General features: G+C 48.0%; 1 protein-coding gene across 1 annotated transcript; it reads left to right on the top strand.

Annotated features, from left to right (window-relative positions):
* Positions 1–7,080: 7,080 nt before the first annotated feature.
* On the top strand, positions 7,081–8,604 carry RASSF10 (Ras association domain family member 10; the record flags this gene model as incomplete). The annotated part of the gene is made up of 1 exon (XM_080701347.1): positions 7,081–8,604. The coding sequence occupies one exon, from the start codon at positions 7,081–7,083 to the stop codon at positions 8,602–8,604; it is 1,524 nt and encodes a 507-aa protein (XP_080557473.1).
* Positions 8,605–15,695: the final 7,091 nt, after the last annotated feature.

Here is a 15,695-nt window from a genome sequence, read left to right on the forward strand (position 1 = left end):
TACAACATGAAGCTAAATGTCCCTTTGACACTCCCTCTGCAAATGTTTATACTCTTCCAGGAAGGATCCACTGCTTTAGGTAGAGTATTTGTTAAGACCTTTCTGTATGCACGCCCTGACAGACATCTGTATGGGAAACATACAGAGCAATTATGTATATGTATATGTGTTCTGAGTGTTATTATAGTTTGTTTTCTTCCTCCTTTGCCATTGTGAGTGGCCATGTGACTGAGCTCTAGCCAATAGGAAGCGAGCAGAAGCGATGTGCTTTGTCCTGGGCCATGCCTCTAAGAAAAGGGTGTGCTCCAGCCCACTGTCCTTTATCCTGCTTCAGGATTTGGGAGCCAGACATGGGAGAAATGTGTTGTTGTCTGGACCTACTAACTAGGACCTCTGCTTTTGACTATTATCTGAGTGAAAATTAAACCTTTGCTATGTTTGGGCCATGTATATATTTGGCTCTGTTTGTTACTATAGCCTGGACTAATCCAAACCCAAATGGTTTGCACTGAGCTTCATGTCTGTCTAGTTCACTGATATATCCTCAATCCAAGGCCCAGGACACTGAGGAGTAGGCATTCGGTAAAATGCTGATAATGCCAGCCATGTAGCCATGTTTTATTGAATACTTGCTATGTGTTTGGCACTTTTGTATATTGTATATTATTTTATGCATTGGATATTATTTTAATTTATGCAATGGAATTAAAGTTCTTTCCATATAGGTCTTTTAAATATTGCACATTATTTCATTTCATTTAATGGCAAGTCTGTAAGGAAGGTTCTATTATTATCCTTTTTGCCACATAAGAAAATTGAGGCTCAGAAAGCTTATGGCTGGTGTGGTATTATGATACAATTGAATATTACTTAAACAATAGGGATACTTCTGAGAAAGGCGGCATTTGGCAATTTTCTCATTGTGCAAACATTATAGAGCATATTTACACAAACCTGGATGGTATAGCCTGCTACACACATAGGCTATTTCATATATATATATATATATATATATATATATATATAATTATACATATGATGACCTATTTCTCATAGGGTTATTATGAACCATATAACACAAGCTTAAAACAAGCACAAGAGAAAAAGATGTAGTCAAGAGATGTGGATACAGGAGGTGGTTACCAGCATAATATGGCATTCTGCTTTATAGTGAACTTTTTTTTTCTGTGTGTCTGGGATTAGGGCCTAAACACAGGAGCATCTACCTCCAAGCTATATCCTTAGCCTTATTTTTATTCTTTATTTGGAAACAAGGTCTCACTAAGTTGTAGAGAGTCTCACAAAGTAGCTGAGGCTGGCCGTGAACCTGAGATCCTCCAGTCTCAGCTACCAGATACTGGGATTACAAGTGTGTGCCACCACTCTCAGCTCTGGTGAACTTTTTTTTTTTATAAGTAGGAGTTTACTCCAAAATAACAATAAAAATGCAATACAGAAAGCTCATAAACCATAAACATAAAACAAGCATAGCTGATTATTAGCATTATCAAATATTCTATACTGTACATAATTGCATGTACTATACTTGTATGCGACTGGCGGTGGCATAGGTGTGTTTATGTCGGCATCACCACAAGGATACAAGTGATGTGCAGCACGATGATGTTAGGACAGCTGAGCATCAGTAGATGATAGGAGGCTTTCAGCTCTATTATGATCTTATGGGACCACTGCTCAGTTTTAATCTGTCATTGTCGGAAATATGACTGTACATACTTCTGTTTTTGTTCGTGATCCTGGCTCACAGCTCTTAAAGTCTTTGTAATTTCCTAAATGACTTAAAGCCATAGGGTATTTTGTGTTTAAACATTTGGCCTTTTGTCCTTGATTTCTGGAGCAGCTCCAGAATAGATTTGGAGTGATAAAAATGAAAGGCAGTCTCTTGTTTTTTACATGCCCTTTCAAACACACCTAACCTTATGCTAATAAGATAATTTTTGGGGGGAGGACATTAGATAAATATGGGACTGGGGGGACTGGTTGCCAGAGGAACTATCCAGGTTCTCAGAGGGCTTGAACTTCCATGGGTTAAGCTGACCACTAGTGCCAATGGCTTCATCAATCATGCCTACGTGATGGAGCCGACATAAAACTCCCGAAAGGAGAGTTTCTGGGTATCTTCCTGGAGGGGGTCTTCCTGGAAGTCTCTGTCCCCCACATCTTGCTTGCCCTATTTATCTCTTCATCTGATGTTCATCAGTAGCCTTTGTAATATCTTTTATCGTAAACCAGACAACTTGTTTCCCTAAGTCTTGTGCGCTACTTTAACAAGTCAATCAGGACCGAGGACAGGTTATGGAAACCCAGGTGAACACCTGGTTAGTCAGCAGCACAGGTAGAGCAAGCCAGGCCTGTGACTGGGAGCAGAAGTGGAGACAGTGTTGGGGACAGAGCCCTCGGCCTGTGCATCTGTCTCCGGGCACAGAGTGTCAGAATTAAATTGTATTAGAAGTTGTCCAGCTGGTGTCTGCTGCAGACTAAACTGCTTGCTCAGTGGGCAGGGGAAGCCCCCCGCACCTGGTCCCAGAATCTTCTGTGTTGAGTGTTGAGAGTAGAAGGAAAACTGAGTTTGCTTTTTTTCTATATCTTCAGGCTTCTGTGCAAATGTAGGTGGGGTGTTAAACTCATTTAACGTTTATGGAGGAAACTCTGGGACCAACAGATAGCATTCTAACCTCCAAGCTACATCCCCAGTCTTATTTTATTCTTCTGTTTTGGAACAGTGTCTCACTAAGTCACAGAGGGCCTCACTAAGTAGCTGACACTGGCTTGAACCTATGATCCTCCTGTCTCAGCCTTGCAAATACTGGGATTACAAGCATGAGCCATCACACCTGGCTCATTTAATCCACGAAACATTTTAATCCACGAAATCTCTCTCAACCCTCTTCAACCTACTCCCCCTTTACTGAAATTCTGCCTTCTTCAACCTTCCCAGGACCCATCAATCCTTCTATTCTTTAGTTAGTCCAGAAATGTTACCTCATCCTTACTGCAGGGACCTCACATTCTGCCTGCCTCTCAGGAGGACTAGATGTGAGGGTGGCATCTTAGTGTTCCCTGGAGCACAGGAGAAGATCGAACCCTATCACGCATGGGGCACTGGAGGTGCTGAGGAGTAGCACACAAATAACACAGTTTTTTCTCTTGGAAAATGCTTAGTTTTAGGGCACACTGACATGAAAAAAAACAAACCCATCACAGCACATGAAACCATTGCACTAAGGAGGCAGGGGAAGAGTGAAGAGCCAGTTCTTCCTGGAGGAGGAAAGAGAGGAGTCCCAGAGCAGGTGCCCTTTGAGCTGAGTTGCTGAGAGGACAAGAAAAAGTTGTTTAAAATGGATCCTACTAATCAGGGAAAACATGTATGACTGTGTGGAGCTGTTTGGCTGAGAGAGGTGTGGACTTGCCAGAAGATAGCTTTTGTTCATTAATTGATTTATTAATAACAACAGATGCTGAGAAAACAGAGAATGTACAAGACATTGTGTTGAATGCGGGGGACTCAAAAGTGAGCATGACAGATAGGATCTCTACCCTTGTGGAGCTTCACACCATTAGGAAGCTGGCTGTGGGGAGTGTACCTGCAGCCCAGCTACTCAGGAGGCTGAGAATGGATAGAATCAATCAATCTGGGGCCTGGGAAATATAGTGAAACCTTTCTGAGAGAGAGAGAGAGAGAGAGAGAGAGAGAGAGAGAGAGAGAGAGAGAAAAGAAGAAGAAGAAGGAGGAGGAGGAAGAAGAAGAAGAAGAAGAAGAAGAAGAAGAAGAAGAAGAAGAAGAAGAGAGAGAAGAGAGAGAGGAAAAAGATAAAGAAGGAGGAGGAGAAGGAGGAAGAGGAGAAGAAGGAGGAGGAGAAGGAAGAGGAAAAGGAGGAGGAGGAAGAGGAGAAGAAGGAGGAGGAAGAAGAGGAGATAAAGGAGGAGGAGGAGGAAGAGGAGAAGAGAGGAGGAGGAAAAGGAAAAGAGGGAAGGGGAAAGAGGAGGAGGAGGAAAGACAGAAGAAAGGGAGGGAGGTAGGAAGGAAAAGAAAAATCCCCTGGGGATGGCAGCTGGTGATAAAGCTCTAGTAAGATGGGAAAGTGAAAGGGAAAACCAAACATTTGAGGGAGGAGGTGGGGAAGGGGCCGGGCCTGATTGTAAGAGACCTCTGACACCATGCTGGGGAGCAGGAAGCCCTCCTCACTGAGCCCTGCCTGTCCCACCTGCTTGACAGCTCTGGGTTGTGTTAACTCTTCTCACCAACACTCCTCCAGTGCTGCTCACCAACTCTTCCTCAAATGAATGTGACAGTTTTCTAAAGGGCCTCCAGGTCTCTCACCTCCACATTGTCCCCAAGGCACAGTGATCTCTCATGAAAATCTGATTGTGTTATGTTTGGGGATAATGGGATTCTAAGCCGGCCCCGTGATCACCAGCCCCCTGACCTGGCTCTGGTGATTATGTTGCTTTACACAGCAAAAAGTCATTTTGCAGGTGTATTTAAGGTGACTAATCAGTAGACCTGAAGATAGAGAAAGTATCTGCATGAGTCTGCCTAATGAGGTATGTCTTTCAAAAGCAGAGTTTTCTCCTGCTGGTGGCAGCAGAGGAGGTCAGAGACACAGGAAGCAAAGCAACTGGATGGATTTGATCTGCCTTTGCTGATTTAGCATGGGGAAATGGGGTGCCCATGGGAAGAACTTGTTAGAGGCTCTATAAGCTGAGACTCTGCTAACAGTCACCAAGAAAACAAGGACTCTAGTCCTATGGCTGAAAGGAACTGAATTCCAGACACAATCTGAATGAGTTTGGAAGTGTGTTACTCCTCTACCCCTGCTGCCAGAACTCAAACCAGCCAACACCTTGCCTTTGCCCTGGGACGCCTTTGTCCTGGGACGGCTGAGCAGAACAGCCAGCAGCCAGGCCGAGCAAGACTTGTGACCTACAGAACAGTGAAGTAATCAGTGGGTGTTGTTTTAAGTCACCAAGTCTGATTTATTATGTAGCAATAGAAAACTAATATACCTCCAAGTTTCCAACTCTCCAATAAAACTTCGTTTGTGGACTTAGCAGGTCCAGGCATTTAATCCTCACAGCAGTTCCATTAAGCAGGTATTTTTATTACCACCGCCATTTTGTAGATGACAAAACAGAGGCTCAGAGAGCTTAAATACTTTTCCTAAAGTCAGCACGTGCACCACCACGCCCGGCAAATAAGCAACCAGTCTGACCCCGGCATCTGTGCCCAGTGGCTTCTTATTGCCCTTAGGATAAGCATGGAGCTAAAGACCCTCCCTGTCCATCTACCAGCTGAGACACCCTCTCACTTTAACTCCTTGCAGCCCCTGTAACTGCCAAGCTCCCTCCCCCCCTCTCTTGCGGTACTGGGGATGGAGCCCATGGGCATTCTACCTCCGAGCTACACCCTCTGTCCTACTTTTTAGTCTTTATATTATTTGAAACAGGGTCTCACTAAGTTGCGGAGGGCCTCACTAAGTAGCTGAGGCTGTCCACGAACCGCGATCTTCCCGTCTCAGCCTCCCAAATGCTGGGATTACAAGCGTGCGCCACTACGCCCCGCTGCCAAGCTCTCTTGATTCCCTGACTTGGCACACTGGCTCCTTCTGTCTGGAATGTGATCAGCCTCTGTTTCCCCTTTAGCAGGCTCTAATGATCCTTTGGGTCTTGCCCAAGGTGCTGCTTCCAGTGGGAAGTCTCCCTGGATTGCCCCAGATGGAGCTGGGTTCTAATGCAGCATCCAGGAAGTTTCCCCTAGCAGCGCACACTCTCCCTGGGCTCAGCTGTGCTCTTCACTAGATGGTGAGTTACTTGCAGGCCAGCACTGGCGATGTGTTTGTTCATCGTCAAATCTCTAGCACAGGTGCTGGAGCACAGTAGGATCTCAATAAGTATTTCCTCAATGAACCAGCGAATGGGCAGACAGAAGTCCTTTATTCAAGAAGCAAGGAGGAGCCTCCCCCCTCCCAGGTCCATCTTGAAGCAGGGGAGCGAGCAGATCAGATTTGTGCTCACAAGGACAAGCTCACAGCAAACCTTGCGTGCAAGGGGCCATCCTCAGCAGCAGCTGAGAATGAAACAGGTTCATTTGCCCGGTGCCTAGGATTTCTTGTGCTGTGATTCTTGGCTCTTGTTTTTTCTAAGCCACATCTGGGTATCAGGAAATGTCAGAAACGGTCCTGGTAGTGACCTCGGTTTCCCCCGTGGAAGCAGGTTACATATAAGAGTCCCTAACTTGGGCCTGGGCCCCCAACTCCCACTACAATCAGGGGTATCTCTGCCAAGAAGGCTGTGAGAAGCCAAGGCTCTGTGGAGACCACAGACACGACCTACAGAGAACTGGGAGCTGCCTCTGAAGCTGCCCCTCCAGCCTAGAACACTCGGATCAAAAAAGACCCGACGGTCTTTCCTTTAGGGGCAGCGCTTCCAGCTACCCGCTGGTTTTGGCAATGCCACTGCAGCGTCGGACGGCTGAGTGCCTCAGTTTCCCTGACTGAAGAACCAGGGCCATGCCTGGAGGCACCCAGAAAAGTGCAGAAACCTGGTCAAGATGTGTTCAGCCACCGCTACATAGAAGAGGTGGGCTGAGAGAGCAGCAGGGAGACCCCGGGAGTCCTTCCTACACCGCTCCCCGCCACGTAGCTGCAAGTTGGGCTGAGGGCTCCTGCAACTCCAGCAACTCCAGCGACTGCCGACAGGGCGCCGCGAGGCTGGGAGGGGCGGGTCTGGGCGCCGCTGGGCCTCTGGTCGCCGCTCTGGGAGAGGAGAGGTGGAGCCAGGTGGGGAGGAGCAAAACCCAGAGGCCTCTGGCACCGTGGGCAGAGCCAGAGCGGCCGGAGCCGGAGCCTGGGCGCGCGGCGTGGGAAGCGCCTGTCGTCCCGGCCGAGCGCAGCGGCTCCCGCCAGCGCCCGGGAGCCCGCGCCCCCTAAAGGCCAGCGCCGCCGGAGCCGGGCTCGCCCACTCGCCTTCCCTCCCAGAGCGGCCGGGCTACCCACGCTGCTCCTGCAGCCCCACCAGGTCCGGGCCGGACCTGCCTGCCACTTGCGTCCGAGTTGAGCCATGGATCCTTCGGAAAAGAAGATATCGGTGTGGATCTGCCAGGAGGAGAAGCTGGTGTCCGGCCTCTCGCGCCGCACCACTTGCTCGGACGTGGTGCGGGTGCTCTTGGAGGACGGCTGCCGGCGGCGACCCCGGCCACGGCGGGGCCAGCGACGGGGCAAGGTCGGCGACCCTCCGGGTCCCGGAGAGCCGCGGGAGCCCCCCGACGAAAACGACGAGGAGGACGACGAGACGCTGCCCCCGGGCATGCTGTGCGGGCCCCCGCAGTGCTACTGCATCGTGGAGAAGTGGCGCGGCTTTGAGCGCATCCTGCCCAACAAGACGCGCATCCTGCGCCTCTTGTCGGCCTGGGGCGACGAGCAGGAGAACGTGCGCTTCGTGCTGGTGCGCAGCGAGGCGTCGCTGCCCAACGCGGGTCCGCGCAGCGCCGAGGCGCGGGTGGTGCAGAGCCGCGAGCGCCCCTGCCCGGCCCGGGGAGCCCCGGCGCGCGCCAGCCTGGTCCTGACCCAGGAGAAGCAGCGGCGGGTGGTGCGCAAGGCCTTCCGCAAGCTGGCCAAGCTCAACCGCCGGCGCCAGCAGCCGCCGCCGTCGCCCGGCTCGTCCACGTCGTCGTCCACCGCCTCGTCCTGCTCGTCGCCGCCGGGGGCCCACGAGAGCGCGTCGGTGGAGCGCATGGAGACGCTGGTGCACCTGGTGCTGTCCCAGGACCACACCATCCGCCAGCAGGTGCAGCGGCTCCGGGAGCTGGACCGCGAGATCGACCGCTACGAGGCTAAGGTGCACCTGGACCGCATGCGGAGGCACGGGGTCAACTACGTGCAGGACACCTACTTGGTAGGGGCAGGCATCGAGCTCGACGGGCCCGCGCCGGGAGAGGAGCCGGAGGCGGCGGCGGAGGCGGCGAAGGAGCCCGCTGCCCCGGCGGCCCTGGACAGCGGGGCGCAGGCGGCGGCGCTGGAGGAGCTGTCGCGGCGCTGCGACGACCTGCTGCGGCTGCAGGAGCAGCGGGCCCAGCAGGAGGAGTTGCTGGAGCGCCTCTCGACCGAGATTCAGGAGGAGCTGAACCAGAGGTGGATGCGGCGGCGCAAGGAGGAGCTGGCCGCGAGGGAGGACCCCCCGGAGCCCGACGGGGGCCCGGACGGCGAGCTGCTGCTGGAGCAGGAGCGGGTCAGGACGCAGCTCAGCACCAGCCTTTACATCGGGCTCCGGCTCAACACGGACCTAGAGGCCGTCAAGGCGGACTTGGATTACAGCCAGCAGCAGCGGGACAGCAAGGAGCGGGAGCTGCAGGGCCTTCTCCAGACCTTACACACCATGGAGCTGGCAGTGGTGCAGGAGGGGACCGCCGGCTCCCGGGCACCTTCGCAGGAGCCCAGGCTGCAGGCCTGTGCTGAGATGTGGGTGGACCAGGCCCGCGGACTGGCCAAGAGCTGCCCTGGCAATGACGAGGACTCAGACACGGGCCTGAGCTCTATGCACAGCCAGGACTCGGACTCGGTGCCGGTGTGCGAATCCCTGGTGTAGGGGAGCAGGAGGGAGACACATCTACACTCCTCCCTTCCTCGCTGCAGGCCCTGTCCCGGAAGGCTCCGGACTGGCAGTCAGGCTGGGGAGGGCGCGGAGCTCCTGCTCACTGGGCTGGGGGATGGCTGGGGGTGCCAGCCTGGCAGTGGCTCCAGTCCCAGGGGTGAGTGAGGAGGAGGGTGAAGGACAAGGAAGCCCGGTCTGTAGTCCAAGCTCCTGTAAGGGAAAGAAGTAGTGAGGGGGTGAGAAACCCTTTACAATGGGAAGCAAATATAATGTCTTGAAGTCCCCCTGCCCCATAGCATCCTTCTTCTCTACTACCCCAGGGGAATAGATGTGGTCCAAGCCCATTTTCAAAACAGAAAAATAAGTGTTATGGAGAGTTTGCCAGTCTTCTTATGGGAAGGACTGATGGCTGCCAGAACTATAGTTTGTAGTAGAAAGTGCTCTTAAAAGAAATGCTTGGATGAAAAAAGAAATTCCTTGAATGTTAATTGTGACTGTCAACGTGTTACAACTAGCCAAAGAGGACGCACTGGTGTTGGTCTCAGCCTTACTTAACATCTTTGATAAAAACCCATGGGCACCAAAACCTTGGGTGTTTACATTTCTTCAGGTTGGGGAATTACCCATCTGCTAAATCATTTGCCTTTTCTCTCAAAGGCTAAATTGTATCCAAGACTAACTCTGCATTTCCTCCTAGTAAACACAGCCTATATGAAAATGGGATCCTTTTTTTCAAAATAACCTTTTATTACTACCAAAGCCAAACATACCCCTTTAGAGATATTAAATCCTGGCAGACATAATCCCTGGTTAAAATTTAACCCGGGCCCTTTGGGGTCTATTTCTGCAAAGGCAGGTGTGTTGTGCTTTAGTTCACGCTGCCACTCCATTGACCTGATCACTGTTATTTAAGAAAATATAAAAGGGGAAGTCACAGAACTCAAGTTTTGCACAACTAAGTTTGCTGTTTAATGAGCACTCTAGTTTAAACTGAGACTTGAAAGCAAAGATCTCCGCTCCTGTTCAGCTTTGAAATTGAGCTGTATGATTAAAAACAACCATGACCTTCATGGATTTGGCCCCCAACCCAAGTCTAACTTCAATATCTATGGTCAGAGGTTAGTTACTTGTTCAAACTTAAATTGAGACAGTGTAAACATCAGGGTTTATTAGATAAGGCCTCTGAAAGAAAGAAAAAAGCAATCTCATAGTACACCTTGGAGGAACAAGCTGATTAACCACAGCACGTAGCCACTGGTGAAAGCATGTCGAAGTGCACTGAGGATCTAAATTACTCTAATCTCAGACACACCTAATGCACACGCCGGGGGATGCCAGGGCGACACCTTCTCTGTAACTGGTGATAGAGCCCGTAGGTGCTCCATGTAATCGTTCCAGTTATTTCAATTAAAACTTATCAGTTGTAGCAAGTTGTTGGCCAGGTGGAAGGGGCCTGCTGGCCGGCTTCCCTCTGGAGCTGAGCACTTCTGAGGAATGTGGGCTCTAATCTGTCCCGAGGAGGCATTAACAATGGGGTGTGTGTGGTGCCAGTGTGGTGCGAGTCCCCCCACCCCCCATATCAACCCAACTGTGGAGAGCCTGGCTCCGGTTTCAGCCCTACAGGTGAAGATAACTTAAGAGGCCTTGCTTTATAGAGAAGTTCCTTCTCTTGCAGAGAGCCTCTCTCTGTGTGTTGCCAACAGCAACCTGCCTTCCTGACCTCCCAAAGTCCCCATCTGTCTGAGCTGTCTCCCTTCAAGAGACGACCCCACCTCTGACACTGCTGCTGCCACGGTATTACAACACGTGTGCATGTTTTTGAATTTTCAAGTAAAATCAGAATTAAAAGGCCGTTTTCTTAATTGATGTTTTCAAAAGACCTTACTTGGCATAATTACAGTGTTTTAGCTTCGTCTGGTACAGAAGACATCTATGTATTTGGTCTCGAGCATGATTAAAACGAGGAAGGGATGGAAAGAAACCCACTGTCCTCAGACAGTCATTTGATCCCATAAACATGAAGAAGCCTAATGGCAGCTTTCGTTTTGAGGCAGAGGTAAAATCCTCATTAGATTGTGACAAATGCTACTTGTCTGAATGGGTTGTGCTGGCAATGGGCTGACCTGGTGGTTTTTAAATTATTGTGCTTTTTTCCCCCCTCGGGTGGTAGGGGAGGTGGTTCTTGGATGTTGAATAACCCAGAAAGAACACAGGAGTTGGCAGAGCAGGACTGCCTGGCAGAAAGGAGCTGTTTTCCTTTTCACTATTATCATTTTATAACTTTGATGGGCTGCTGACGTCAGCAAATATGCGGGAAGCCTGCAAAGCCAACAAGCCACATCACAGGGAAGGAGGCCTGTGGGATTTTTCTGGGGCTCTGTTTCTAGAACCTTCCCATCCCAACCACCTGAAGATGTTTCTCTAGTCAACTGCTCAGGCAACTAGGGAGGCTTTATTTATAACAAAGGACGGCCCAGTCTGCTGAATTTTGCTTTCAGCCAAATCAGTTATATTCCTAAAAGGCACTCTCTGTGTGGGTAGAAGAAAGGAGAGTGGGGACCGGGCGGGGTGGCGGGGGAGAAGGAGACAATAGTTCCTTTATGAAGAGCTTTTGCGGGCCAGAGACAGGTAAGATGTAGAGGTATAAAGAACACCAAAACAGTGCCTGTGCTTAGGAAGTGCTAAACAAATATTAGGTATGTTTGACTTTCATCCACATTCCTAGCCATCAAGGCACTAGGAAACAGAGCGGCCAGCACCAGGAAGTTAGCCGCCCTGGGTTATCCAGGTGGCACCGAAATCCCGGGCAGGACCCAGCAGCAAACTCCCGGACAAGGGATGAAATGAAGAAATGGAGGTTCCTCACCTGTCTGTCCTTTTTTTTTTTTTTTTGGTGGGCAGAGGTTGATACTAGGGGTTGAACTCAGGGGCATTCTACCTCTGAGCTACACCTCCCACCATCACTAATTTTATTTTTTATTTTGAAGCAGGGTCTTGCTACATGGCTGAGACTGGCCACAAACCTGTGATCCTCCTGTCTCAGCCTCCCAAGTCCTGGGAGTATAGATGTGGCCACCACACCCAGTCCACCCTCCCTTTTAAAAGAATTGAGACAGTTGTATCTTTGATCTGAATTAGCCCCTTCTCAACCATCTCCCAAGCCCAAGGATTCCATACAGCATACCTATGTTTGCTTATTTCCTGATATAAAATGTGTTTAATATTCGATTAGTAAAGTTGCATATGGTAGTCCTTATTCTGGGCCTAGAAATGGCATGAAAACAAAGAACAAAAAGTCATTTTAAATCCCAAACCACCAAAAGCCTGCCACTACCCCAACTTGGCGTATTTCCTTTGGGACATTCTGAATGTTGAAGATTTCAGATTTTGCTTCTGTTTAAAAAAATAGAATTTTGATGCTGGTACTCAGGTTTCGGCAGACTCTTTGTAAACATATCCATTCATCTGGTGACTATACCAGTTTATGTAACTGCTCATGTTATCAGGTTGTTTCCCATACCTTTTTACAATTATAAAAGAATACCATGATAAGCTTCTTTGTGCCTGTATTTGTTTCCTGATTAGACCCCCCTCTCCTGCCCTCTAGTAAGGCAGATCCCCAGAGAGAGAATCCCCAGAAACATTTACAAGCCTTGACACTGACTGCCAAATTGCTTCTCCAAAGATTTATTCTAATTACAATAATCAGAATTAGTTAATTCTTTGTGGCCTCAGGAAGTCAGAGCTGACAATCGTTGTCTTAAAATATCCTTACAACAGCAAGAGCTGGCCAGCCAATGAGAAGGGTTTAGAGGGTGTGGTATTTTCTCTCTTCATTTTCTTTTCTTCTCTGAGCACCTGCTTCAGGCAGCAGCAATCTTGTCTCCCATCAGAATTGGCCAATGATCTGAGAGTGGAAGGAGCAAAAACTCCATGTGAGCAGGATTAAGGAGATAAACAGAACTATATATAAAGAAAACATTCATTATCTTTTTCATCTTGAGTCTGGCAGGGAAGGTTATTCTTAGAAGGTGGCTTCATTTAACATATTTAATTTTTATATCTCTCTCATACTGGGATTAAACCCAGGTACATTCTACCTCTGGGCTATACCTCCAGCCACCCCCCGCTCCTTTTTTCATTTTGAATAAAGCCTTGCTAAGTTACCGAGGCTGGCCTTGCATCTGAAATCCTCCTGTTCTTGCTTCCCAAGTACTGGGAATACAAGCAGGCACCACCATGACTGGCTAATTTTGTACTTTTGCCTACCCACCTCTATCAAAAATCAAATCTAAATAAAATAAACACATAAACCCAGTTGTTTACTAACAATCTCTAACAATTTAGATTTTTCTAGGAATTTCTTTCTAAATATAACTTATGTGTATTCCTAAGTTCTTGGAAAGGGAAGATTTGGTCATGACAGTTTGTGAATCCCAGTGGGAAACTGTTTGGCAAATCTGTTTCCATAAATGGAAAGGAAGGAAGATGAGGAGGAACCACCTTTGTCGAGTGCTTCCCCAAATGCCAGGTCTCTGTGCTGAGGATTTACACGTGCATTTTCTCTGCATTCGTCAAGTGAGATGGAACTTTTTTTGTCTCCAGGTTTTACAGACAAAGAACTAAGTTCACCCAGCCTATCAACAGCAGATGCAGAATTCCAACCCAAGCCTGATCTCAAATGTGCCCTGGTTGCAACACAGACCAGACACATACACAGGAAGTGTTTGACCTGGAAGGAAGGGCACTGGCATTGGGAAGGCTTAGAGATTCTCTATCTTGTCCAAGTGTTTCCACCAGAGAGGTGGAGTAATTTCCCCCAAGTCCCAGAGATAGTAATTATCTACTAAGTGAGGATTTAACATAAGATAGAAGGGGGAAAAAGATCCTATGTACATATTTGAATAGCTGTCTACGAGAAGTGAGTCCTTTACCCATTAGAAAAAATCCCACACACAAAAAAAATGAATGCCCCAAGAATTAGCACAGAAGTTTTGGCTGACTGCCCCAAGGGCTGTAGCTGCTCTTCAGAGTGCAGGTGGATGGTCAGCAACATGGAGTCCTCGGCTACCAGGGCACACAGCTGGGTGCTAGTCACAGTCTGGAAGGTGGCACCAACCATAGCTGTGCTGGAGCTGGTCCCAGCTAGACCTTCCTTCTGGTGAGCCTCTGGATACATGAATATCAGGGAGGAGTAGAAGGAGGGTTCCTTGTGCCCATGGAGTTGGGCGTGCACACTTGGCTCCAGGTATTTGTAGCCATGTTGCCCCCTCTTCACATGTGGGGACCTAGCATGGATTGCTCTGAAGGACCACTGTTCCAGCCTTTGCCACACAAATCTTTCAAACACATCTAGGATGTCCCACAGCTTTTAGGATAACACCCTCATTTCTTAGTAGGATTTATAAAGATCCCTCCCACTGGTCCACACATTCCACACTGGAGACCACAGAGTTGAGCTGATCCTGTTTCTTCATTCAGGTCACACTAGTACCCTCCATTTGTGTGAGGGCTCTCTTCTATCTTATTTTACTTTACTTCATGTCCCTTGTGTTAGTCAGCTTTCAGTTACTGTAACAAAACACCTGAGACAGTCAACCTAAAATAGGAAAGGTTTGTTTTGAAGGTTCCGTTTAAGGTTGGTTGGTCTCATTCCTCCTGGGCCTGTGGTGAGGCAGCACAACATGGTGGAGAGTGCGTGGTGGAGCAAATTGTTCACCTCAAGGCTGGAAGTGAAAGAGAGAAAGGAAAAGGAAGAAAACAGGGTCTCGCAATACCCTTAAGGGTATGCTCCAGTGACTTAAAACTTTACCTCTTAAAGTTTCCAATACCTCCCAATGGTGCCAAATTGGGGACCAACCAAACCTTTAACACATAGGCCTTTGGAGGATACTCTAGCTCCAAATTATAGCAGGCAGTATTGTCATTTTAACAACATTAAATCTTCTAATGCATGAACAAATAGTATGTCTTTACCCTTATTTGTGTTGTCTTTAATTTCTTTCAGCAATATTTTAGAGTTTTCAGTATATTCATGTCTTCCATTTCTATGAAAAGTTTATCCCAAGTATTTTATTATATTTATTACATTTTATTTTTCTTTTTAAAACTGTGTGTGTAGTATATAGCATGTGTGTGTAGTATATAGTGTGTGTGTGTAGCTAAGTTGAATATAAGTGGTGAAGCCGACATCCTTGTCTTGCTCCTGGTCAGAGAGGAAAGTGTTCAGTGTAATGTTAGCTGTAGGCTTTTCCTATATAGCTTGGATCATGTTGAAGAAATTTCTTTCTATTTCTAGGTATTGAATTTTGTGTGTGTGTGTGTGTGTGTGTGTGTGTGTGTGTGTGTGTTGTGTTGTGTTTTACTGCAGACTGCATCCAGGAGCATTCTACCTTTGAGCTAGACCCCCAGCCCTATTTTACTTTTTATTTTGAAATAGGGTCTCACAAAGTTGCTGAGGTTCCTTTTAAATTGCTGAGGCTGGCAGAGAATCTGTAATCTTCCTGTTTCAGCCTCCCAAGTATTTCTCAATACTTGGGAAATACAGGCCTGCACCACCACACCCAGCTTGACTGCCTTTTTTTTTTTTTTGTGGTACTGGGGTGGAACCCAGGGGCTTCTCTACCTCCGGGGTATAGTCCCAGACCTATTTTTATACTTTATTTGGAAGCATGGTCTCACTAAGTTGCTGAGAGCCTCACTAAGTAGCTGAGGCTGGCTTTGAACCTGTGCATTCTGTCTCAGCGTCCCAAGCGCTGGGATTACAAGTGTGCGCCACCACGCCTGGCTTTTTTTTTTTTTAAATCAAGAAAGGGAATTGGATTTAATTTTGTCAGCTTCCTTTTTGCATCAATGGAGATGGTCATATGTTTTTTTTTCTTTCATTCTGTTAATATAGTGATTTAATTGATTGACTTTCATGTGCTGAACCATCTTTGTAATCTAGGAATAAATCCTTCTTAATCAGGACATATAATATAAATTGTAGATGATGCCAATATGAAAAGAAAGAGAAATTATAAAAGTGAGGGTAGTGTGCTAAGATTCTTATCTTACTCACATGCCAACATAGATTTGATAAGGAT

The sequence above is a fragment of the Muscardinus avellanarius genome (assembly GCF_963383645.1).
Source record: "Muscardinus avellanarius genome assembly, chromosome: 1".
In the NCBI taxonomy this organism is placed as follows: Eukaryota; Metazoa; Chordata; class Mammalia; order Rodentia; family Gliridae; genus Muscardinus; species Muscardinus avellanarius.